The sequence below is a fragment of the Anomaloglossus baeobatrachus genome, chromosome 10, assembly GCF_048569485.1.
Source record: "Anomaloglossus baeobatrachus isolate aAnoBae1 chromosome 10, aAnoBae1.hap1, whole genome shotgun sequence".
In the NCBI taxonomy this organism is placed as follows: Eukaryota; Metazoa; Chordata; class Amphibia; order Anura; family Aromobatidae; genus Anomaloglossus; species Anomaloglossus baeobatrachus.
The window spans coordinates 170,116,375-170,141,271 of NC_134362.1; the positions used below are offsets into that span (position 1 = coordinate 170,116,375).

Genomic DNA, 24,897 nt, shown 5'->3' on the forward strand with positions numbered 1-24,897 from the left:
CCGCTGTGGAGTTGTCCGACTGAATTCGGATCTGCTTTCCTTCCAGCCACTGCTGGAAGGCTAGTAGGGCAAGATACACTGCTCTGATTTCCAGAACATTGATCTGAAGGGTGGACTCCTGCTGAGTCCACGTACCCTGAGCCCTGTGGTGGAGAAAAACTGCTCCCCACCCTGACAGACTCGCGTCTGTCGTGACCACCGCCCAAGACGGTGGTAGGAAGGATCTTCCCTGTGATAATGAGGTGGGAAGAAGCCACCACTGCAGAGAGTCCTTGGCCGTCTGGGAAAGGGAGACTTTCCTGTCCAGGGATTTTGACTTCCCGTCCCATTGGCGGAGAATGTCCAATTGAAGTGGGCGCAGATGAAACTGCGCAAACGGAACCGCCTCCATTGCCGCCACCATCTTCCCGAGGAAGTGCATGAGGCGTCTTAAGGAGTGCGACTGATCTTGAAGGAGAGCCTGCACCCCAGTCTGTAGAGACCGCTGCTTGTCCAGCGGAAGCTTCACTATCGCTGAGAGAGTATGAAACTCCATGCCAAGATACGTTAGTGACTGGGTCGGTGACAGATTTGACTTTGAGAAGTTGATGATCCACCCGAACGTCTGGAGAGTCTCCAGTGCAACAGTCAAGCTGAGTTGGCATGCCTCTTGAGAGGGTGCCTTGACCAGTAGATCGTCCAAGTAAGGGATCACAGAGTGTCCCTGAGAGTGCAAGACTGCTACCACTGCCGCCATGATCTTGGTGAACACCCGTGGGGCTGTCGCGAGACCAAATGGCAGAGCTACGAACTGAAGATGGTCGTCTCCTATCACGAAGCGTAGAAAGCGTTGGTGCTCTGTAGCAATCGGCACGTGGAGATAAGCATCCTTGATGTCTATTGATGCTAGGAAATCTCCTTGAGACATTGAGGCAATGACTGAGCGGAGGGATTCCATCCGGAACCGCCTGGCGTTCACATGCTTGTTGAGCAGTTTTAGGTCCAGAACAGGACGGAATGAGCCGTCCTTTTTTGGCACCACAAAGAGATTGGAGTAAAAACCTTGACCTTGTTCCTGAAGAGGAACAGGGACCACCACTCCATCTGCTCTTAGAGAAGTCACCGCCTGCAGAAGGGCATCTGCTCGGTCGGGATGTGGGGAAGTTCTGAAGAACCGAGGCGGAGGCCGAGAACTGAACTCTATCCTGTACCCGTGAGACAAAATGTCTGTTACCCACCGGTCTTTGACCTGTGGCAGCCAAATGTCGCAAAAGCGGGAGAGCCTGCCACCGACCGAGGATGCGGAGGGAGGCGGCCGAAAGTCATGAGGCAGCCGCCTTGGAAGCGGTACCTCCGGTTGCTTTCTTGGGGCGTGAGTGAGCCCGCCAGGAATCAGAGCTCCTTTGCTCTTTCTGAGTCCCTTTGGACGAGGAGAATTGGGGCTTGCCCGAGCCTCGAAAGGACCGAAACTTTGACTGCCACTTCCTCTGTGGAGGTTTGCTTGATCTGGGCTGGGGTAAGGAGGAGTCCTTACCTTTGGACTGTTTAATGATTTCCGCCAATTGCTCACCAAACAGTCTGTCTCCAGATAATGGCAAGCTGGTTAAACATTTTTTAGAAGCAGAATCTGCTTTCCATTCCTTTAACCACAAGGCCCTGCGCAAAACTACAGAGTTGGCGGATGCCATTGAGGTACGGCTCGTAGAGTCCAGTACCGCATTGATAGCGTAGGTCGCAAACGCAGACATTTGCGTAGTTAGGGACGCCACTTGCGGCACTGCTGGACGTATGAGAGAGTCCACCTGTGCCAGACCAGCTGAAATAGCTTGGAGCGCCCACACGGCCGCGAATGCTGGAGCAAACGACGCGCCGATAGCTTCATAGACAGATTTCAACCAAAGGTCCATCTGTCTGTCATTGGCATCTTTAAGTGAAGCCCCATCCTCCACTGCAACTATGGATCTAGCTGCAAGCCTGGATATTGGAGGGTCCACTTTTGGACACTGGGTCCAGCGTTTGACCACGTCAGGGGGAAAAGGATAACGTGTATCCTTAAGGCGTTTAGAAAAACGCTTGTCCGGATAAGTATTGTGTTTCTGGATGGATTCTCTGAAGTCAGAGTGGTCCAGAAAAGTACTCAATTTACGCTTGGGATACAGGAAATGGAATTTCTCCTGCTGTGCAGCTGCCTCCTCTGCAGAAGGGGCTGGGGGAGAAATATCCAACAGCCTATTGATGGCCGCTATAAGGTCATTTACCATGGCGTCACCATCTGGCGTATCCAAATTGAGTGCGGCGTCAGGACAAGACTCCTGATCACCCACCTCTGAACCATCATATAGGGACCCTTCTCGCTGAGACCCTGATCCGCGTGATGACGTGGAGGGTCTCTCCCAGCGAGCTCGCTTAGGCGGACTGGGACTGTCATCGGAGTCAGAGCCCTCAGCCTGTGATGCCTGGGACCCCCTTGAAGTACGGATTAGTTCCAACTGAGGGGGACCGGGGAACATAGACACAGCAGTGTCTATGGTCTGAGCAACTGGCCTGGACTGCAAGGTCTCCAGGATTTTTGTCATAGTCACAGACATTTTATCAGCAAAGACTGCAAATTCTGTCCCAGTCACCGGGGCAGGGTTCACAGGCGTCTCTGCCTGGGCTACCACCACAATAGGCTCTGGCTGACGAAGTGCCACTGGGACTGAACATTGCACACAATGAGAGTCGTTGGAGCCTGCTGGTAGATTAGCCCCACATGCTGTACAAGCCGTGTATACAGCCCGTGCCTTGGCACCCTTGCGTTTTGCGGATGACATGCTGTTGTCTCCTCAAAGCAATATAGGGTGTACAGCCAAGAAGCGACCTTACAGTGCAGTATATAAATATATCTGGTACAGCGAAAAATATAACACTGTGGCACTAGTGGGGCCGCACGTATGTGCTGCTTACCGCCCGCTTAGCGCGGGTGTGTGGTCGCCAGAAACCCCTAGCCTGGGTCCCCCAGAGCCTGCGTCCGTTCTCCAGCCAGACTGCATGTGTATAATGGCTGCCGGCGTCCTGGGGAGCTGCAAGCCTGGGGGCGGGCCTAGGGCGTGCACAGAGAAAAAGTGCGAAGCCTGTGTCCTACTGTGCTCAGTGAGAGGGCTGGAGCATGTAAATCGTGCTCCAGCCCTCGGCGCTGCCGATTGAACAACGTCTCTCCCCTACCCTGATTGACAGGGTGGGGGGCGTTAACGAAGCGGAGCTAGGCCGCAGAAGACCGGGGACTAAAGTTAGAAGCGCCGCCGCCGTAAAAGCGCGGTCGGCGCGTCCCCGGCGCACTACAAGTCGCAGCTGCGCCGCCGCTCCAGGGGCGGTCGGCGCGGCGATCCACACACATAAAGTCCCCCAGTAATCTGCGGGGACTATAAGCCCAGCGCACAGCGCTACAGTCCCCGGCGCACTAGCACACCCAGCAAGCCTGGGGTGTGCGTGGCCTGCCATACGGGGACACAGAGTACCTGAAAGTTGCAGGGCCTTGTCCCTGAACGGCACTCCCGCTCCACATCCAGCAGGTTCTATGGGTCTGTGGATGGAGCCCGGCCTCAGGGCTTGGTGGCCGGTAAGATCCCACTTCCTCAGAGCCCCTCAGGGGGATGGGGAAGGAAAACAGCATGTGGGCTCCAGCCTCCGTACCCGCAATGGGTACCTCAACCTTACAAACCACAAGTGGGGTAAGAAGGGAGCATGCTGGGGGCCCCATATGGGCCCTCTTTTCTTCCATCCGATATAGTCAGCAGCTACTGCTGACTAAACAGTGGAGCTATGCGTGGATGTCTGACCTCCTTCGCACAAAGCAGAAAACTGGTGAGCCAGTGATCCCACTGGGGGTGTATAGCCAGAAGGGGAGGGGCCTTACACTTTTTAGTGTAATTGCTTTGTGTGGCCTCCGGAGGCAGTGCTATACACCCAATCGTCTGGGTCTCCCAATGGAGCGCCGAAGAAAATAGCTATGGCAAGGAAAAATGGAAATTGATTGTGGTGGGAAGGGGGTTGTCCTTTTAAAACATAACAGTAAAGCTACTTTATTATTTGGGTCTTGTGTACTACTGCTTGGACCCTTCACATTGCGGGACTTGATTACATGTAATAATATATATATATATATATAATTTATATTTAAAATAATGTAAATAATATATTTAAAATAATGATTACCGTAAGTAATTTATATTTAAACAAATAAATAAAAAAAATTATATTATATATATAAAATTTTAAATAAATATATATATATTATTACATTTAATGAAGTACCATAATGTGAAGGGTCCAAGCAGTAGTACACAAGACCCAAATAATAAAGTAGCTTTACTGGTATGTTTTAAAAGGACAACCCCCTTCCCACCACAATCAATTTCCATTTTTCCTTCCCATAGCTTTTTTTTTTTTAACCTGTTCACTGCATTCATTAGTCCCCTTATACACAGCAATGGAATAGTATGCTGTATATAGCAAAAATAAATGGTCTCCTGTGAACGCCGGGTGGCTGGCCTTCACAGGTCTACCGTCATGACAGGCACGTCGGTCTTCAGTACACTACCATCGGCGCCCTGCAATCACGTCCACTCATGACGGCACGCTGTAAAGATTGACAGCGGCATTTAACAGATTAACATTCATGGGCTCCTCTGAGGTAGCTGATTGCTGAATAATTCAGCCATCTGCCAGGAAAGACGCAGGCTCGGCTTGTGAGCCCACATCAAGAGTCAGTGAGACAACATATGAAGTAAATGTACGCCATATGTCAGTAAAGGGATAAAAACAGACATATTTATGGTTGAAACGTTGACATTTACTCACCCTCCTTCTCGATTCATCAATAGCTGATAACAGACCATTATCCTTCTCATTTTTCAAAAAACCCTACAAATAAAAGAATACATCAAGTTATTACTAACAAAAAAAACCCCAAATCTATTCTTTTTTTTTGTTATAGACTATTTTTCTTTCTGTACATCATTATGGGGGCGGCCGTCTTACCTGTGCTGCTGTTACCAGCCTTTAGAGATGCTACATGGACCATAAGTGACCTGTAATCTGGACTTTTATTGAAGAGGAATGAGAAGAAGAGCTGTGATCATCACCTACTGTGAAGGGAGTGATCCCTACAATCCCTACTTTCAATGAGTGTTCTCTAAACAACAAGGAGTCTACACTCAAACTTCAGCGACAGCGTTCATGAGGACTAGGCTGTCAGGAACTACCCTGAATCACAGGCTTTGTGACTTGTCATCATTGGGCAATTTCTCTTCCTCAGCATTCTTCCAGCACTTTAGTGGCTGGAACTTTCTTCCCCTCGCTTCCCAGCATGCTTTGCTCGTCAATATCCAATGGCTTGCCTGCCCTGAACTTAAGGTCTGTGACTCCGTTAGGTCTGTAAAATTGAGACTCCCTCACCCCCCGCTTCTTGTAATAAGTCTCTGCTGCTAGAGATAACACCAGACAACAGGCAGCAAGTTAAAGAAGAAAGACATAACTAGTGGCCAGTGGCGTGACAACTTTGTGATTGTGGACACCAGCGCCGTTTTTATCTGCATGTGCGTCCACGTCGCACACTCCACTGAAATGTATGGCGGTGCAGACTTATAAGCTCTCTGCACTGCAGGCCGTCAGCCAATCAGAGGCTGGCAGATTACGTAGGTGGGCATGTCATGGCATCACTTATGTACCGCCTGTTCCACAATGAAAGCTATATAGAGGCAAGAGGATGCCGCACCGGAAACAAAAGACAGATAAGGCTATGTGCGCACGTTGCGTTTTTTCCGCGGAAAAGCTGCGTTTTGAACTGCAGCGTAACTGCATGCGTTCAGCTTCCCCAGCAAAAGTCTATGAGAAAGCCGAAAATTCAATGCACACGCTGCGTTTGTAAAGGCAGTGTTTTGGATGCCCAAAATCGCTGCGGAAAAAAAAAAAAAAAAAAAAAAAGCATGTCACTTCTTTTGTGCGTTGTAGCTGCGTTCTCCACCCATTGAAATCAATGATGTGGGTCAAAACGCAACCAAAATGCACTTGGACTGCATTTTTGTTGCGTTCTGCATGCTTTTTTGACAAGCAAAACGCAGGTCTTTTCAGTCTCTGTGATGTCGGTCAATTTCTGTCTGTGGATGTCGGTGAATCTCCCTCTCTGTCTGTCGGTCTATTTCTCTGTCAGTTGGTCGCTCTGTTTGTCTGTCCCTCTCTCTGTCCGTCGGTCAGTCTCTCCCTCTCTCTCATACTCACTGATCCCCGATCACCAGCGCGGCGCTGCACGGCTGTCACACTGCTCCGGCGGCTTTTCCGCTTTTGAAAATGCCAGCCGCTCATTATTCAATCTCGTATTCCCTGCTTTCCCCGCCCACCGGCGCCTATGATTGGTTGCAGTCAGACACCCCCCCACGCTGAGTGACAGGTGTCTCACTGCAACCAATCACAGCCGCAGGTGGGCGGGTCTATATCGTGCAGTAAAATAAATAATTAAAAAAAAACGACATGTGGTCCCCACCAATTTTGATACCAGCCAGGGTAAATCCACACGGCTGAAGGCTGGTATTCTCAGGATGGGGAGCGCCATGTTATGGGGAGCCCCCCAGCCTAACAATATCAGCCAGGAGCCGCCCGGAATTGCCGCATCCATTACATGCGACAGTCCCAGGACTTTACCCGGCTCATCCCGAATTGCCCTGGTGCGGTGGCAATCGGGGTAATAAGGGGTTAATGGCAGCAGCCCATAGCTGCCACTAAGTCCTAGGTTAATCATGACAGGCGTCTCCCCGAGATACCTTCCATAATTAACATGTAAGTGAAACTAAAAAAAAAACACATACACCCGAAAAGAAGGGAATTTTGTTTACTTACCGTAAATTCCTTTTCTTCTAGCTCCTATTGGGAGACCCAGACAATTGGGTGTATAGCTACTGCCTCCGGAGGCCACACAAAGTATTACACTTTAAAAAGTGTAACCCCTCCCCTCTGCCTATACACCCTCCCGTGCATCACGGGCCCATTAGTTTTGGTGCCAAAGCAGGAAGGAGGAAACTTATAAATTGGTCTAAGGTAAATTCAATCCGAAGGATGTTCGGAGAACTGAAACCATGAAACAAAAGAACAATTCAACATGAACAACATGTGTACACAAAAGAACAAACAGCCCGAAGGGAACAGGGGCGGGTGCTGGGTCTCCCAATAGGAGCTAGAAGAAAAGGAATTTACGGTAAGTAAACAAAATTCCCTTCTTCTTTGTCGCTCCATTGGGAGACCCAGACAATTGGGACGTCCAAAAGCAGTCCCTGGGTGGGTAAAAGAATACCTCGATAAAAAGAGCCGAAACAACGGCCCCCTCTTACAGGTGGGCAACCGCCGCCTGAAGGACTCGCCTACCTAGGCTGGCATCTGCCGAAGCATAGGTATGCACCTGATAGTGTTTCGTGAAAGTGTGCAGACTCGACCAGGTAGCCGCCTGACACACCTGCTGAGCCGTAGCCTGGTGCCGCAATGCCCAGGACGCACCCACGGCTCTGGTAGAATGGGCTTTCAGCCCTGAAGGAATCGGAAGCCCAGAAGAACGGCAAACTTCAAAAATCGGTTCCTTGATCCACCGAGCCAAGGTTGACTTGGAAGCCTGCGACCCCTTACGCTGGCCAGCGACAAGGACAAAGAGCGCATCAAAGCGACGCATTGGCGCCGTGCGAGACACGTAGATCCGGAGTGCTCTCACTAGATCTAACAAATGCAAATCCTTTTCATATTGGTGAATTGGATGAGGGCAAAATGAAGGTAAGGAGATATCCTGATTGAGATGAAAAGTGGACACCACCTTAGGGAGAAAGTCCGGGACCGGACGCAGAACCACCTTATCCTGGTGAAATACCAGGAAAGGGCCTTTGCATGACAGCGCTGCAAGCTCTGACACTCTACGGAGTGAAGTAACCGCCACTAGAAATGCCACCTTCTGCGAAAGACATGATAGAGAGACATCCCGCAGCGGTTCAAAAGGTGGTTTTTTGAAGAGCCCGTAGAACCATGTTGAGATCCCAGGGTTCCAGCGGACGGTTGTAAGGTGGGACTATGTGGCAAACTCCCTGCAGGAACGTGCGGACCTGCGGAAGCCTGGCTAGACGCTTTTGAAAAAACACGGAAAGCGCCGAGACTTGACCTTTCAGAGAGCCGAAACCAACCCTTGTCCAATCCCGATTGAAGGAAGGAAAGAAACCTGGTTAAGGCAAACGGCCAGGGGGTAAACCCCCTCTCAGAGCACCAGGCTAAGAAGATCCTCCAAGATCTGTAATAGATCTTGGCGGACGTTGGTTTCCTGGCCTGTCTCATAGTGGCAATGACATCTTGAGACAACCCTGAGGACGCTAAGAGCCAGGACTCAATGGCCACATAGTCAGGTTGAGGGCCGCAGAATTCAGATGGAAAAAAGGCCCTTGAGATAGCAAGTCTGGTCGGTTTGGGAGCGCCCACGGTTGCCCCACCGTGAGATGCCACAGATCCGGGTACCACGACCGCATCAGCCCATCTGGAGCGACGAGAATGGCGCGGCGGCAGTCGGACCTGATCTTGCGCAACACTCTGGGCAGCATTGCCAGAGGAGGGAATACATAAGGCAGTTGAAACTGCGACCAATCCTGAACTAAGGCGAGCGCCGCCAGAGCTCTGTGGTCCTGAGACCGTGCCATGAATGCCGGGACCTTGTTGTTGTGCCGAGACGCCATGAGATCGACGTCCGGCGGTCCCCAGCGGCAACAGATCTCTTGAAACACGTCCGGGTGGAGAGACCATTCCCCCGCGTCCATGCCCTGGCGACTGAGGAAGTCTGCTTCCCAGTTTTCTACGCCCGGAATGTGAACCGCGGAGATGGTGGAGGCTGTGGCCTCCGCCCACAGCCGAATCCGCCGGACTTCTTGGAAGGCTTGACGATGCGAGTGCCGCCCTGGTGGTTGATGTACGCAACCGCCGTGGCGTTGTCCGACTGTATGCGGATCTGCCTGCCCTCGAGCCACCGATGGAACGCCTTGAGGGCTAGATACACTGCCCTTATCTCCAGAACATTGATCTGAAGGGAGGACTCTGTCGGAGTCCAGGTTCCCTGAGCCTTGTGATGGAGAAAAACCGCTCCCCATCCTGACAGGCTCGCGTCCGTCGTGACCACAGCCCAGGATGGGGGCAGAAAGGATTTTCCTTTTGACAGAGAAGTGGGGAGAAGCCACCACTGAAGTGAGGTCTTGGCTTCCAGAGAAAGAGAGACGTTCCTGTCTAAGGACGTCGGCCTCTTGTCCCATTTGCGGAGAATGTCCCATTGGAGAGGACGCAGATGAAATTACGCAAATGGAACTGCCTCCATTGCTGCCACCATCTTCCCCAGGAAGTACATGAGGCGCCTCAAGGGGTGCGACTGGGCCCGAAGAAGGGATTGCACCCCTGTCTGCAGCGACCGCTGTTTGTCCAGCGGTAGCTTGACCATCGCTGAGAGAGTATGAAACTCCATCCCGAGGTACGTCAGTGACTGGGTCGGAGACCAATTTGACTTTGGAAAATTGATGATCCACCCGAACCTCTGGAGAGTCTCCAGAGCAACGGTCAGACTGTGTTGACAAGCCACCCGTGAGGGTGCCTTGACTAGGAGATCGTCTGGGTAAGGGATCACCGAGTGGCCATGAGAGTGTAGGATCGCTACGACGGATGCCATGACCTTGGTGAAGACCTGTGGGTCTGTCGCCAGGCCGAAAGGCAGTGCCACAAACTGAAGGTGTTCGTCCCCGATGGCGAAACGCAGGAAGCGTTGATGCTCTTGAGCGATCTGCCATGGAGATAGGCATCTTTGATGTCGATTGATGCAAGGAAGTCTCCTTGGGACATTGAAGCGATGACAGATCGGAGGAATTCCATGCGAAACCGCCTGGTTGTCACATGTTTGTTGAGCAATTTGAGGTCCAAAACGGGACGGAATGAGCCATCCTTTTTTGGCACCACGAACAGATTGGAGTAAAAACCGCGACCGCGTTCCTGAAGGGGAACGGGGATCACCACTCCTTCTGTTTTCAGAGTGTCCACCGCCTGAAAAAGCGCAACGGTCCGTTCGGGGGGCGGAGATGTTCTGAAAAAAACGAGTCGGAGGACGAGAGCTGAACTCTATCCTGTAACCGTGAGACAGAATGTCTCTCACCCATCGGTCTTGGAAATGTGGCCACCAGGCGTCGCAAAAGCGGGAGAGCCTGCCACCGACCGAGGATGCGGTTTGGGGCGGCCGACGACCGCATTAATCTCAGCCAGAGAAGCTGAGATAGCTTGGAGTGCCCTCACGGCTGCGAAGGCCGGAGCAAAAGATGCGCCTATGGCTTCATAGATGGATTTCATCATAAGCTTTATTTGCCTGTCAGTGGCATCCATGAGAGATGAACCATCTGCCACTAATACTACGGATCTAGCCGCCAGTCTGGAGACTGGAGGATCCACCTTGTGACACTGAGCCCAACCCTTAACTACGTCAGGGGGGGAAAGGGGAACGTGTGTCATTAAGGCGCTTAGTAAAGCGCTTGTCCGGAAAGTTCTGTGCTTCTGGACAGCCTCTCTGGAGTTAGAGTGATCGAAAAAACGCACTCCGTGTACATTTGGGAAACCTAAACTGGTGTTTCTCCCGCTGTGAAGCCGACTCCTCCATAGGAGAAAATGGGGAAGAGAGGTCTAGCACCTGGTTGATGGACGCTATAAGGTCATTTACTATGGCGTCCCCTTCAGGTGTTCCAGATTGAGAGCAACGTCAGGTTCAGAGCCCTGAGCTGCGACCTCCGCTTCATTCTCCCGAGAGTCCTCAAGCTGAGACCCCGAACAGCGTGATGAAGTCGTGGAAGGTTCCCAGCGAGCCCGGTTAGCCTGTCTGAGGCCGCGGTCCGTGTCGGAGTTCTCACCGTGGGATCTGGGTGTTACCCCAGGAGCCCCTTGTTGTACCGACCCAGAGGGGCCTGGGAGCGATGAACTCACAGCGCCCTGGCCCTGTGTTACCGGTCTGGACTGCAAAGCTTCCAGTATCTTAGCAGCCCCTCTGTTCATAGACTGGGCCATGGAATGTGAAAGCGACTCAGAGAGTTGTTCAGTCAAACGTGCAAACTCTGTCCCTGCCATCTGTGCAGTGGAAACCGGTGGTACCACCTGAGCCGAGGGTCCCACCAGTGCCGGAGGCTCCGGCTGAGTGAGTGCCCCAGGGGCCATTCATTTGCAATGATAGGTGGAACCTGCCGGCAATATAGCCGCACAAGAGGTACAGGTTGCAAAGAAAGCCTGTGCCCTGGCACCCTTACTGTTTGCGGACGACCTGCTGTTGTCACCTCTTAGTAATCAGCGAGGGTATATAGCCAAAAACAAATAGTGCTGCCGAACAGTGAAATCATATACCATATAAATATATATATATATATATATATATATATATATACACACTTCGGCACCCAAGGGGGGCCTGCACCCGATTGGGAAACTGGTGCCCCACAGTGCACAGTGAGGGGGGAGGAGGATACCAAGTATGCTCCAGCCCTCACTGCCGACGTCCCGTCGGCCGTCCCGTAGTTACCCCTGACTGGCAGGCCCGGGAGTATATGGTACTAGGCCGCAAGAGCCGGGGACTAAAGTTAAAAACGCGGCCGGCAAACAGGCGCGGTCGGCGCGGTAGTCCCGGTCTCACAAACCACACAGCAACCGCTGCGGCGTTTGTAACCCAGGTGCTGTATGCAGCGTCCCCCAAAGGAGACACAGAGTACCTTATGGATGCAGGGCTCTGTCCCTGATGATGTCCTGTCTCCAGGGCACCCCTGACGCAGGCATCTGCCGAAACTGACGTCCGTCGGGTGGGGGGCCTTGGTGAGTGTTCTATGGTGTTATGGTGGGCTGTATATACATTTCGGTATGTGTACTATGACTTGTTTGGCCATCTGATGGTGTGGTGGTTCTGTGGAAACCCTGGACAGTTATATGTGTACTATACCCCATGGTAGGGGATTTAATATGGATATTGCGATCATTGTCTGCTGGGTTCCCCGGATACTCTCCACCACCAGTGGTCTTGTCAGCAATAGTTGCATTATTGTAATTGTTTAACACCACCGCTGGATGCCCTCTGTTTATGCTTATTCCCATGCCATGCACTTGCACAAATAATAAAAAATATATATTAAGTTGTATTGGATGTCTGATCGCTTTTTTTTCTTGTTTGTTGTGTGTATACTATGCGATTTATCCAAGGTCAGTATAGCCACGCACCACTAATATAGTATATATGGAATATAATTTGGTAATTTCATGATGGTGGCGTGTATGTCAAAAAGTATAATCTGTCCCTGATGATGTCCAGTCTCCTGTCCGTCAGAATCCCCCAGGGGCTGCGGATGGAGCCCGGTCCCAGTGCATGGCGACCAGTTAGGAACCCCCTCTCCCATTAGCTGCAGAGCACATTCTGAGATTCTCCACCGGCAGAATCATACTGAGAGCCATATAACAATGGCTGCCGGCGTTCCGAGGGGAGGAGGGAGCCGAGGGCGGAACCACAAAAGTGCGGGAATCTGCGCCCCATAGTGAACAGTGAGGGGGGAGGAGGACAGCGAAGTGTGCTCCAGCCCTCACCGTCGGCGTCATACCGACCGTCCCGCCCTTCCCCCTGACTGGCAGGCCCAGTGGCGGGAGTTTAATACACTAGGCCGCAAAAGCCGGGGACTAAAGTAAAAACCGCGGCCGGCAAACAGGCACGGTCGGCGCGGTAGTCCCGGTCAAAAAAAAACACACCGCAGTCGCTGCAGCGTCTGAGGCCAAGGTGCTTCCTGCACCGTCCCAAAGGGGACACAGAGTACCTGTAGATGCAGGGCCATGTCCCTGACGATACTCAGTCTCCTGTCCGGCAGATTCCCCCTGGGGCTGCGGAGGGAGCCCGGTCCCAGTGGCTGGATGACCGGTTAGGATCCCACTTCACCCAGAGCCCCTAAGGGATGGGGAAGGAAAACGGCATGTGGGCTCCAGCCTCTGTACCCGCAATGGGTACCTCAACCTTAACAACACCGCCGACTCAGTGGGGTGAGAAGGGAGCATGCCGGGGGCCCTGTTAGGGGCCCTCTTTTCTTCCATCCGATATAATCAGCAGCTGCTGCTGACTAAAATGTGGAGCATTGTGTGAATGTCAGCCTCCTTCAACACAAAGCATAAAACTGATGGGCCCGTGATGCACGGGAGGGTGTATAGGCAGAGGGGAGGGGTTACACTTTTTAAAGTGTAATACTTTGTGTGGCCTCCGGAGGCAGAAGCTATACACCCAATTGTCTGGGTCTCCCAATGGAGCAACAAAGAAAAGAGAATTTTGTTTACTTACCGTAAATTCTTTTTCTTATAGTTCCGTATTGGGAGACCCAGACCATGGGTCTTTAGCTTCTGCCTCCGGAGGACACACAAAGTACTACACTTAAAAGTGTAGCTCCTCCCTCTGAGCTTATACACCCCCTGGTGAGCCAGTCCCAGCCAGTTTAGTGCAAAAGCTGAAGGAGAATAGCCACCCACAAGTAGAACAGAGCAAGAGCCGGAAAAACCGGAGACTCTGTCTTGACAACAGCCGGTGATAACACACGGAACAAGAAAATTGCCAACGGGCAACAGGGAGAGAGCTGGGTCTCCCAATACGGAGCTATAAGAAAAAGAATTTACGGTAAGTAAACAAAATTCTCTTTTTCTTTATCGTTCCTTTGGGAGACCCAGACCATGGGACGTTCCAAAAGCAGTCCCTGGGTGGGAATAAACAGAAAAAACTAAGAAGTAGGCGGAGCCTAACTTCACAAGTGGGCGACATCCGCCTGAAGGATACGTCTGCCCAAGCTCGCATCTGCCGAAGCATGAGCATGCACTTGGTAGTGCTTCGAAAAGGTATGCAGGCTATTCCAAGTGGCAGCCTGACAGACTTGTTGAGCCGTAGCCTGGTGCCTAAAAGCCCAAGAGGCACCGACAGCTCTGGTCGAGTGTGCTTTGATCCCCGGCGGGGGAGGCACCTGAGTACTCTGGTAGGCGTCCGAAATGGTCGATCTAATCCAACGGGCCAAGGTCGGCTTAGAAGCAGGGAGACCCTTGCGCCGCCCTGTGGTTAGCACAAAAAGAGAGGTGCACCGCCTAAGCGCAGCGGTGCGAGACACATAAATCCGGAGAGCACGCACCAGATCTAGAGTATGCAGCGCTTTTTCAAAGCGATGAACAGGGGCCGGACAGAAGGAAGGCAAGGAAATGTCCTGGTTAAGGTGGAAGGGAGAGACCACCTTAGGAAGAAAGTCCGGAGTCGGACGGAGAACCACCTTGTCCCGGTGAAAAACCAAAAAAAGGTGACTCCGAGGAGAGCGCAGCCAAATCAGAGACTCTCCTGAGAGAAGTTATGGCAACTAGAAAGGCCACCCTTTGAGAAAGACGATACAAAGAAACCTCCCTAAGGGGCTCAAAAGGGGCTTTCTGCAATACCGTGAGGACCAAGTTAAGGTCCCAGGGATCCAAGGGCCACCGATAAGGCGGAATGATGTGAGACGCGCCTTGCATGAAGGTGCGGACCTGAGCCAGCCGGGCGAGACGCCGCTGGAACAGCACTGATAGAGCTGAGACTTGTCCCTTGAGAGAGTTGAGGGACAGTCCTAGCTGCAGACCGGACTGTAAAAAAGACAGAAGGGTCGGCAAAGAGAATGGCCAAGGAGGATGGCCGGAAGAGCGACACCAGGACAGGAAAATTTTCCAAGTCCTGTGATAGATCTTGGCGGAAGAAGACTTACGGGCCCGAGTCATAGTGGAGATGACTTCAGGAGGAATACCAGAAGCCGTCAAAATCCAGGACTCAAGAGCCACACCGTCAAATTGAGTGCCACAGAATTCGGGCGGAAAAACGGAGCTTGCGAGAGTAGGTCTGGACGGTCCGGAAGATGCCACGGCATCTCTACGGACAGTTGGAGCAGGTCCGGATACCAAGCTCGCCTGGGCCAGTCCGGTGCAATGAGGATGACTCGACGGCCCTCCATTCTGATCTTGCGCAGGACTCTGGGCAAGAGAGCTAGAGGGGGAAACACGTAGGACAGACGAAACTGGGACCAGTCTTGAACCAGAGCATCCGCGGTGAAGGCCTGAGGATCGTGGGAGCGAGCCACGTAAACGGGAACTTTGTTGTTGTGACGGGATGCCATTAGGTCCACGTCCGGAGTGCCCCATTTGCGGCAGATTGACTGAAACACTGCCGGGTGCAGGGACCACTCGCCACCGTCCACGGATTGACGGCTGAGATAATCTGCCTCCCAGTTTTCCACGCCTGGGATGTGGACTGCGGATATGGTGGACTTGGAGTCCTCCGCCCATTGAAGGATGCGTTGTACCTCCATCATTGCCAGGCAGCTGCGTGTCCCGCCTTGGTGATTGATGTAGGCAACCGCTGTCGCGTTGTCTGACTGGACTCGGATGTGCTTGCCCGCCAACAGGTGGTGAAAAGCTAGGAGAGCTAGAAGCACAGCTCTGGTTTCCAGCACATTGATTGAAAGGGCTGACTCGGACGGAGTCCAAGTGCCCTGTGCTCTGTGGTGGAGATATACCGCTCCCCAGCCGGATAGGCTGGCATCCGTGGTGAGAATCACCCAGGACGGGGTCAGGAAGGAGCGTCCTTGGGACAGGGAGAGGGGCCGAAGCCACCACTGAAGAGAGCTCCTGGTCCGTGGCGACAGAGCCACTAACCTGTGTAAGGAGGAAGGCCGCTTGTCCCAACAGCGGAGAATGTCCAGCTGCAGAGGGCGCAGATGGAACTGGGCAAAGGGAACAGCCTCCATGGACGCCACCATTTGACCCAGCACCTGCATCAGGCGCCTGAGGGTATAACGGCGGGGCCTCAGGAGAGAGCGCACCGCTAGCTGGAGAGACTGCTGTTTGATTAAGGGCAACTTCACAAGTGCCGGCAAAGTCTCGAACTGCATCCCTAGGTACGTGAGACTCTGGGTTGGAGTCAGAGTGGATTTGGGAAGAATGACAAGCCACCCGAATTGGGCTAGAGTGGCGAGAGTGAGCGAGACACTCCGCTGACAGTCTGCGCTGGATGGACCCTTGACCAGAAGGTCGTCCAGATAAGGAAGCACTGAGAACCCCTGGAGGTGCAGGACCGCAATCACTGCCGCCATGACCTTGGTGAATACCCGAGGGGCCGTGACTAACCCGAAGAGGAGAGCCACAAATTGGAAATGATCCTCTCCTATTGCAAAACGTAACCAACGCTGATGTGAAACTGCGATGGGCACATGTAGATAGGCATCTCTGATGTCGATGGACACCAGGAAATCCCCCTGGGTCATAGAGGCAATGACTGATCGCAGAGACTCCATGCGAAAATGCCGCACCTGAACATGCTTGTTGAGAAGCTTGAGATCCAGGATGGGCCGGAAGGTACCGTCCTTTTTGGGAACTAGGAAGAGGTTTGAGTAAAAACCTCTGAACCGTTCCCGAGCGGGAACTGGTACAATCACTCCGTTTGCCTGCAAGGATGCCACGGCCTGCGAGAAGGCAGCGGCCTTGGAGCAGGGGGGAGTTGAGAGAAAAAAATCTGTTTGGCGGGCTGGAAGAGAATTCTATCCTGTAGCCGTGGGAGATGATATCTCTCACCCACTGATCGGAGACTTGCTTTAACCAAGCGTCGCCAAAGTGGGAGAGCCTGCCACCGACTAAGGACGTTGCTGGAGCGGGCAGAGAGTCATGAGGAGGCTGCCTTAGTGGCAGAACCTCCTGTGGTCTTCTGTGGACGCGCTTTTGGGCGCCAGTTGGATTTCTGATCCTTAGCTAAGTTAGCGGACGAGGCGGAAGGCTTAGAGGATGACCAGTTGGAGGAACGAAAGGAACGAAACCTCGATTGATTCCTACCCGGGGCGGGTTTCTTGGTCTTGGTTTGTGGCATGGAAGTACTCTTCCCGCCAGTAGCTTCCTTAATAATTTCATCCAGCTGTTCACCAAACAGCCGGGAACCAGCAAAAGGGAGCCCAGCAAGAAACTTCTTGGAAGAAGCATCTGCCTTCCACTCTCGAAGCCACAAGATCCTGCGGATAACAAGAGAATTAGCTGAAGCCACCGCAGTGCGGTGAGCAGCCTCTAGCATGGCAGACATGGCATAAGATGAAAAAGCTGAAGCCTGAGCAGTTAAGGCAAACATCTCAGGCATAGATTCCTTGGTGAGGGAATGCATCTCCTCTAGAGAAGCAGAGATGGCTTTGAGAGCCCACACTGCTGCAAAAGTCAGGGAAAACGCGGCCCCCGCAGCTTCATACACAGATTTGGCCAGAAGGTCAATCTGACGGTCAGTGGAATCCTTAAGTGAGGTGCCGTCAGCCACCGACACAACGGTCCAGGCTGAGAGCCTAGATACCGGAGGGTCTACCTTTGGGGAGTGAGACCACTCCTTGACCACCTCAGGTGGAAATGGAAACCGGTCATCAGAACCACGCTTTGGAAAGCGTTTGTCAGGGCAGGCCTTGGGTTTGGTCACAGCGGTCTGAAAACTGGAGTGGTTAAAGAACACACTCTTTACTCTCTTAGGCGAGGTAAACTGATGCTTTTCTGCCAAAGAGAGTTGCTCCTCTGACACTGGCGGATTGAGATCCAGTACAGAATTAATAGAAGCAATCAAGTCACTAAGATCTGAGTCACCCTCAGAGAAATCGATGGGATGCATAGCCTCCGAGCCCCCCGTAAGGGCATCCTCCTCATCTTGCGAGTCAGCTCTTGAGACAGAGCCGTGGGATGAGGAGGGGGAGGAAACCCTGCGCCTTCTCTTAGAAGGACGGGGTCTGGGACCAGATGATGAATCCTCTGTGAGCTCTGATGGACGGAGGTCAGAGGATAGGAATCCTTTGTCAAGAGTATTAGAGGCACCCTGTGAGGAGGGCTGATGCATATTCATCAAAGTCCTGGACAAAAGTCCCATGGACTCAGCAAATGACTGGGATATGGACCTAGAAAAGGACTCTACCCAGGCCGGGGGTTCAGCCACAGGTGCAGCAGCAGCCTGAGAGACCACTGGGGGTGAGACTCCAGGCTGTGGCACCGCCAAGTTAGAGCAACCATCACAATGTGGATAAATGCTCGGCTCAGGCAGCAGGAGCTTACATGCAGAGCATATAGAATAAAGCTTTGGAGCCTTGCTCCTTGTGTGAGACATGCTGCTGGAGTGGGGGCTTTGCAGAGAATGAACCCCAGGGAGAATATACAGAGGTCCACAACCGGAGACCGGCTGTGGCTTACCAGACCGCTGGGCGCGGTGTTGTGTGCCCTCCAGATCCCGAAGCCCGGTCCCCCAATGCACAGCACCTCAGCAGAGATGCAGAGTGCAGGATGTCCCAGCGCAGAGTGAACTCTGCCTGAGAAATGGCCGCCGGAGCGAAGAGAGGGGGCGGGACTAGGGGGCGTTCCTATAGGAGAGCGGGAACTGGAGGGCTATAGAGACCTGCAGGGGAGGAGGGACGCCCCAGCAGTGGGGAGTGTCCCTCCCCTGTGCAGAACGGCCGCCGGGAGGAGCCGTGCCTGTCCCTCTGCATGAGTGACATGCAAGGGCAGGAAAACGAAACTAGGCCTCCGGCGAAGCCGGGGCCTAAATTTAAGTGGCGAGGCCGACGCGCAGGCACCATCGGCGCGGTTCTCGGGCGAAAGCTAGAGAACCCGCCGGAAATGTCAAAATAAACACATTCAGCATACTCTCCCCATACAATAAAGAACAGGGACCCCCCCACATAAACGTCTCAGGTACTTAGCTGCTGAGACGCAGGGCCAGGTCCCTGGGGATGAGTGCTCCGGTGGAACAGAATCCTCAAGGGGCTGTGGATGGAGACCGGTCTCCTGCCAGGCATGGAGACCGTGCTGGCTCCCACTTCAAGCCAGAGCGCAGGAGGAATGGTGAAGGAGCACAGCATGTAAGGCTCCAGCCTTGGAAATCAACCTTAGCAACACCGCCGACACAGTGGGGTGAGAAGGGACATACCGGGAGTCCACACGTGGACCCGCATTTCTTCAATCTCTTTCCAAAAAGCAAAAAATCATATGAGAATGCATGTGTGGATGTATGCCTCCTGAACACAAAGCGATAAACTGGCTGGGACTGGCTCTCCAGGGGGTGTATAAGCTCAGAGGGAGGAGCTACACTTTTAAGTGTAGTACTTTGTGTGTCCTCCGGAGGCAGAAGCTAAACACCCATGGTCTGGGTCTCCCAAAGGAACGATAAAGAAAAATCATTTATTTGGAATGAAATACAAAAAAACACCCTCTTTCACCACTTTATTAAAATCCCCAAATACCCCTCCAGGTCCGGCGTAATCCCAAGGTCCCGCGACGCATCCAGCTCTGCTACATGAAGCGGACAGGAGCGGCCGTAGAACACCGCCGCTCCTGTGAGCTCCACGCAGCAACTGAAGTGAATCGCGCTGTCAGCAGGGACGTCACTGAGGTAATGTTGGTGTGTGTGCGGTGATGATGAGGGCTGTAGTGTCGGGATGTGTGCGGGGATGTCGGCAGTAATGTCGGGATGTGTGCGGGGATGTCGGCGGTAATGTCAGGATGTGTGCGGGGATGTCGGCGGTAATGTCGGGATGTGTGCGGTAATGTCGGGATGTATGCGGGGATGTCAGGATGTGTGCGGGGATGTCGGGATGTGTGCGGGGATGTAGGCGGTAATGTCGGGATGTGTGCGGGGATGTCGGCGGTAATATCAGGATGTAGACGGTAATATCGGGATGTGTGCGGGGATGTCGGCGGTAATATCAGGATGTCTGCGGGAATGTCGGGTCGTGTGCGGGGAAGTCGGCGGTAATGTCGGGATGTGTGCGGTGAAGATGATAATCGGGACGCCACACACAGACAGAGCTGCGGTATGACAATGTGTGCGGGAATGTCTGGATGTGGGCGGTGTGGAGACACGGGGCTCAGTGGGTGCTCTCGTCCACTAAAACTCGCCGCCTTTAGAAAGACAGCGTGGCTCAGGGCTCATCCCAACTGAACGCCGGCCTCCTTAACCGTGGGCGTAACACTACTCAGACAACACAGGGTGAGGGAACCACAATAATTAGACTTTATTGGATCCCCAAACAATTAACGGCACATAACCAGCAAAACACACAAATGTAACAGGCAACAGAGTCTCACCCTTCCGCTGGCTCACCAGGGATTTAGAATGTCCATGCCTCAGAGGTTCCAGGGCTACTTACTCCAATCCAGCAGCACCCCGCTTTTGGCAGGCACCCACCGAGAAAGGAATAATGCCAGATTTAGGAAGCTGGCTGAGGTCTGCAAAGTCTGTACCAGGTGACTGAACTGTCCCAACCTGAGTGTCCTCCTTAGGTAGTTCTGGTTTGATGTTATAATCCTGGCAGCCGGAGTCGAAATCCCTAGGCTGTGGATATGGTCTCCAACCGGAACCGGAGTCCCTAGATTGAAGCCATAAGATATCCTGATCCTCTAGTCAGCTCCAAAGAGCTTAGACTGGATCCATCAACCACCTGGTGGCTTAGCCTTCCACTTAGATACACTGCGTCCTCATCGATTGGTTGGACAAGATCGCCTCTCCCATTGGATGAATCTCAAGCTGCATGTACAATGTTCATCCAAATGATGTCTACAGAAAGACTGAGGATATCTACATGAAGTCTGCAAGTCACAGACTAGACAATGGCTACTAAGGTAATTACATTAGCAATACACAACTACAATACAATGATTATTGGAAAAGTCTGGAGAAACAATACGTCTGGCTTTCAGTGGCCAACACAATTACATGAGTCCAAAAGAGTCTTGTAAAAACAATGAGGGACTTATCCCCCGTCTATAAACAATCTATCATCCCGTCTGGCTGAATGTTAAGAAACTTTAACCCATGAGAGTCCATGTCGTCACAGGCGGTAATGTCAGGATGTGTGCGGGGATGTAAGGGTATGTGCGGGGATGTCGGGTTGTGTGCGGGGATGTCAGCGGTAATATCAGGATGTGTGCGGGAATGTTGGGATGTGTGCGGGAATGTCGGGATGTGTGCGGGAATGTCGGGATGTGTGCGGGAATGTCGGGATGTGTGCGGGAATGTCGGGATGTGTGCGGGAATGTCGGCGGTAATGTCGGGATGTGTGCGGGAATGTTGGGATGTGTGCGGGAATGTCGGGATGTGTGCGGGAATGTCGGGATGTGTGCGGGAATGTCGGGATGTGTGCGGGAATGTCGGGATGTGTGCGGGAATGTCGGCGGTAATGTCGGGATGTGTGAGGTGAAGATGATAATCGGGACGCCACACACAGACAGAGCTGCAGTATGACAATGAAGTCGGGTGCAGTTCACCCGAGTTCATTCTCATCACGCGACTCTGTCTGTGTGTGCTGTCAGCCGGCATGTAGCAGAGCTGAATTGCCGGGTGAACGAACTGTCAAAAATGCATCCAAAACGCATGCAAAACGCATGGAAAAAGCATCCAAAATGCATTTTATTTTATAAACGCAGTGTCCAGTCTGCCAGAGGGTGCGTTCTTTTCCGCACTGCAGAGAACGCAACGTGCGCACATAGCCTAAGAATAGTTTGGTTTTTTACATATGTGTTAGAGGAGAGTAACAATACAGGGGAGATTATTACAGGAAGGGGCCCAAGATAAGAGGACATTATTACGGGAATAGGACTGGGATGGGGAACATTATTACAGCAAGGTCCTGGGATTGGAAACATCATTATAGGACAAGGGCCATTGTTACTGGATGGGGCAAACAATTACAGGAAGGGGCACAAGACAAGAGGTCATTATTACAGGAATGGAGGCCCAGGATGGGGGAACAATATTACAGGAATGGGGGCCCAGGATGGGGGAACAATATTACTGTAATAGGGCCCAGGATGGGGGAACAATATTACAGGAATGGGGCCCAGGATGGGGGAACAATATTACTGGAATAGGGCCCAGGATGGGGGAACAATATTACAGGAATGGGGCCCAGGATGGGGGAACAATATTACTGGAATAGGGCCCAGGATGGGGGAACAATATTACTGGAATAGGGCCCAGGATGGGGGAACAATATTACTGGAATAGGGCCCAGGATGGGGGAACAATATTACTGGAATAGGGCCCAGGATGGGGGAACAATATTACTGGAATGGGGGAACAATATTACTGGAATAGGGCCCAGGATGGGGGAACAATATTACTGGAATAGGGCCCAGGATGGGGGAACAATATTACTGGAATGGGGCCAGGATGGGGGAACAATATTACTGGAATGGGGCCAGGATGGGGAACAATATTACTGGAATGGAGCCCAGGATGGGGGAACAATATTACTGGAATGGGGCCAGGATGGGGGACAATAATACTGGAATGGGGCCCAGGATGGGGGAACAATATTACTGGAATGGGGCCCAGGATGGGGGAACAATATTACTGGAATGGGGCCCAGGATGGGGAACAATATTACTGGAATGGGGCCCAGGATGGGGGAGCAATATTACCGGAATGGGGCCCAGGATGGGGGAACAATATTACTGGAATGGGGTTCAGGATGAGGGACATTATATGACAGAAGCCATTACTACTGGATGGGGGAAATAATATAGGAAGGGGGCTCAAGACAGGAGGACATTATTAGTGGAAGGGTCCCAGGATGGGGGACATTATTACTGGAATGGGGTTAGTTTGGTTGACATTATTCCAGAAAGGTCCCGGGATGGAGATCATCATTACAGGACGGGGACCATTGTAACTTGATGGGGCCATTATTAAAGGGGACCGTATATCTGGCAAACATGGTATTGGGGGCCATTGTCTGAATTTTACACTGGGACCCAAAAGGATTCTAGTTACGCCACTGCTAGCAGCCAACACTTAGAAGGAATTTTTAAAGGACAAGCAACATAATTATTAACTTAATGCAAAGCACTTTATTTATTTATCACATTATCAATCAAATGAGATCCAGCTGTCTGAAAGCCCAGGAGCCATTTACGGTACCAGTACAATGTCACAAAAATGCCATTGCGTTGTCACATTGGAGGCAGCATTCCCTTTTTATGCACTCACCTGTATATCTGTGTCCTTTACTGGCTCAAGAGGCTCAAATGTAGTGGCAGCGCTCAGACTCTCCAGTCTCTGGGATATGTGAGATATGTCCAATCCTTTAGAACCCAACAACACAGACCTATAGGGTGGGCAATAAAAAAAAACAAAAAAAACCTGCGTTAAGTCGCTTTCACACATACCTGCAAACTATTTGCATGGTCCGTGGTGAAGGTGTGTGTGTGTTCCGTGTGCTGTCCCTTTGCTATCCATGTGACATCCAGATAACATACGGACAAGCACAAGCTGGTATACTCATCTGTCTCCTGCGCTGCTGTTACATCTGGGTCCGCGGTGAGTGCAGTGAATATGCATGAGCTTAATGAGGGGCCCCGGAAGCAACAGCAGAGGCAGAGACAACAGCGCCGGAGACTTTCCCAGCACCAGTGTAAATAGTAAATACATCCTTTAATACTTAAAGCACAAGAAATCGTGTAAAATTAATAAATGTCCTTGGTGTATAATTAGTTATTGAAAATCATCACTTACGCTTTCACATTGGCGGACTCCTGTGAGGTGCGGGTCATGGTCCGGGAGCGGAGTCGCTCTCCCGCCTGCTGGATCTCCTGAAGATTTCTTTCTACATGAGGCAATTCTGTGACCCCCTCGGTCTCTGCCGCCAACTGCTCCGCCTGCTGCAGCAGCTCTCCAAACCCCTCGATATCCATCTTGGGGACGGCTGTGTCAAAAGACAAGGGATCGAATGTATTCAAACATAGAAGAGAAACCATACAACGTAGGAAAAACGTGCTTACAATTTAGTAGTCAACTCCATAGTGGCCACGGCTGGGTACTGCACATCCATCCAAACTGATCTGACTGGGGGGTGGAGGTGCAGTATCCAGTCAAGGCTACTATAGAGTTGACTGTTGTGCAGTTTAACTGCACATTTTCGGGCTCCTCCTGCTGCTGCCGACACCGTGATCAGCTGATTGGCGGCAGCGCCGAGTGTCGCACCCCCACCGAGCAGACACCGATGACCTCCCCTAAGGTTAGGAAATCAGTGTTAAACTAGTGGACAACCTCTTTAAAATAAAATCTATTTGTCCCTTTTTGGAGTGGCGTAGCGCCTCTACTCTCAGTCCAATGACCCCCGTCGGTCTCACGACTTAAACATCATCATGTGACCACTGATCTGCTGCAGCCTTCACAATCACAACTGAGCGGCAGAGAAGTGTTTCTTCTATTAGGACATAATTATTGCAATGTGGAGGTGAAAGAGTTACAAACCGCACTGCCGTGAAGAGATAGATCAGTCGAGGATGCCTGGACAGCAATCTCTGTTCTACGAGTTTCGGAGAAAAAAAAATAAATCTTCAGGAACAGATCACAGATGTTTGATGGGTTCCTGAGTGACATTTTTTCTCAGAAATGCGTAGAACAATAAATCATGATGTACATCTTTGACTTGTTTCTGAGGGAGATTCTTTTTTCTCCGAAACGCGTAGAGGATGTAGATCTGTGATCTGTCCCTGAAGGAGATTTTTCCTCTGAAACGCGAAGAGAATCTAAATCAGTGATCTGTTCCTGAAGATTTTTTTTTCTCTGAAACACGCAGAGGATGTACATCTGTGATCTGTTCCTGAAGGAGATATTGCTCTCCGAAACCCACAGTGAATGTAAATCAGTGATCTCTTTCAGTGGGAGATTTTTTTCTCCGAAATGCATAGAGGATGGACATCTGTGACCTGTTCCTGAAGGAGATTTTTCTCCGAAACGCATAGAGGATGGACATCTGTGACCTGTTCCTGATGGAGATTTTTTTTTCTCTGAAACGCGTAGAGGATGTACATCTGTAATTTTTCTCAGGG

The 24,897-nt window shown here is 51.8% G+C and overlaps 1 protein-coding gene across 1 annotated transcript in view; it reads right to left on the bottom strand.

Moving 5' to 3' along the window:
* The window catches only part of NUP93 (nucleoporin 93), a 124,188-nt gene that overhangs the window by 98,211 nt on the left and 1,080 nt on the right, over positions 1-24,897 (bottom strand). The window contains exons 2-4 of the mRNA XM_075326897.1: positions 23,576-23,765; positions 23,051-23,168; positions 4,819-4,881 (exon numbers count right to left, since the gene is read on the bottom strand). Of these exons, the coding sequence (XP_075183012.1) occupies positions 4,819-4,881; positions 23,051-23,168; positions 23,576-23,765 (371 nt within the window). The remainder of the gene's footprint in view (positions 1-4,818; positions 4,882-23,050; positions 23,169-23,575; positions 23,766-24,897) is intronic.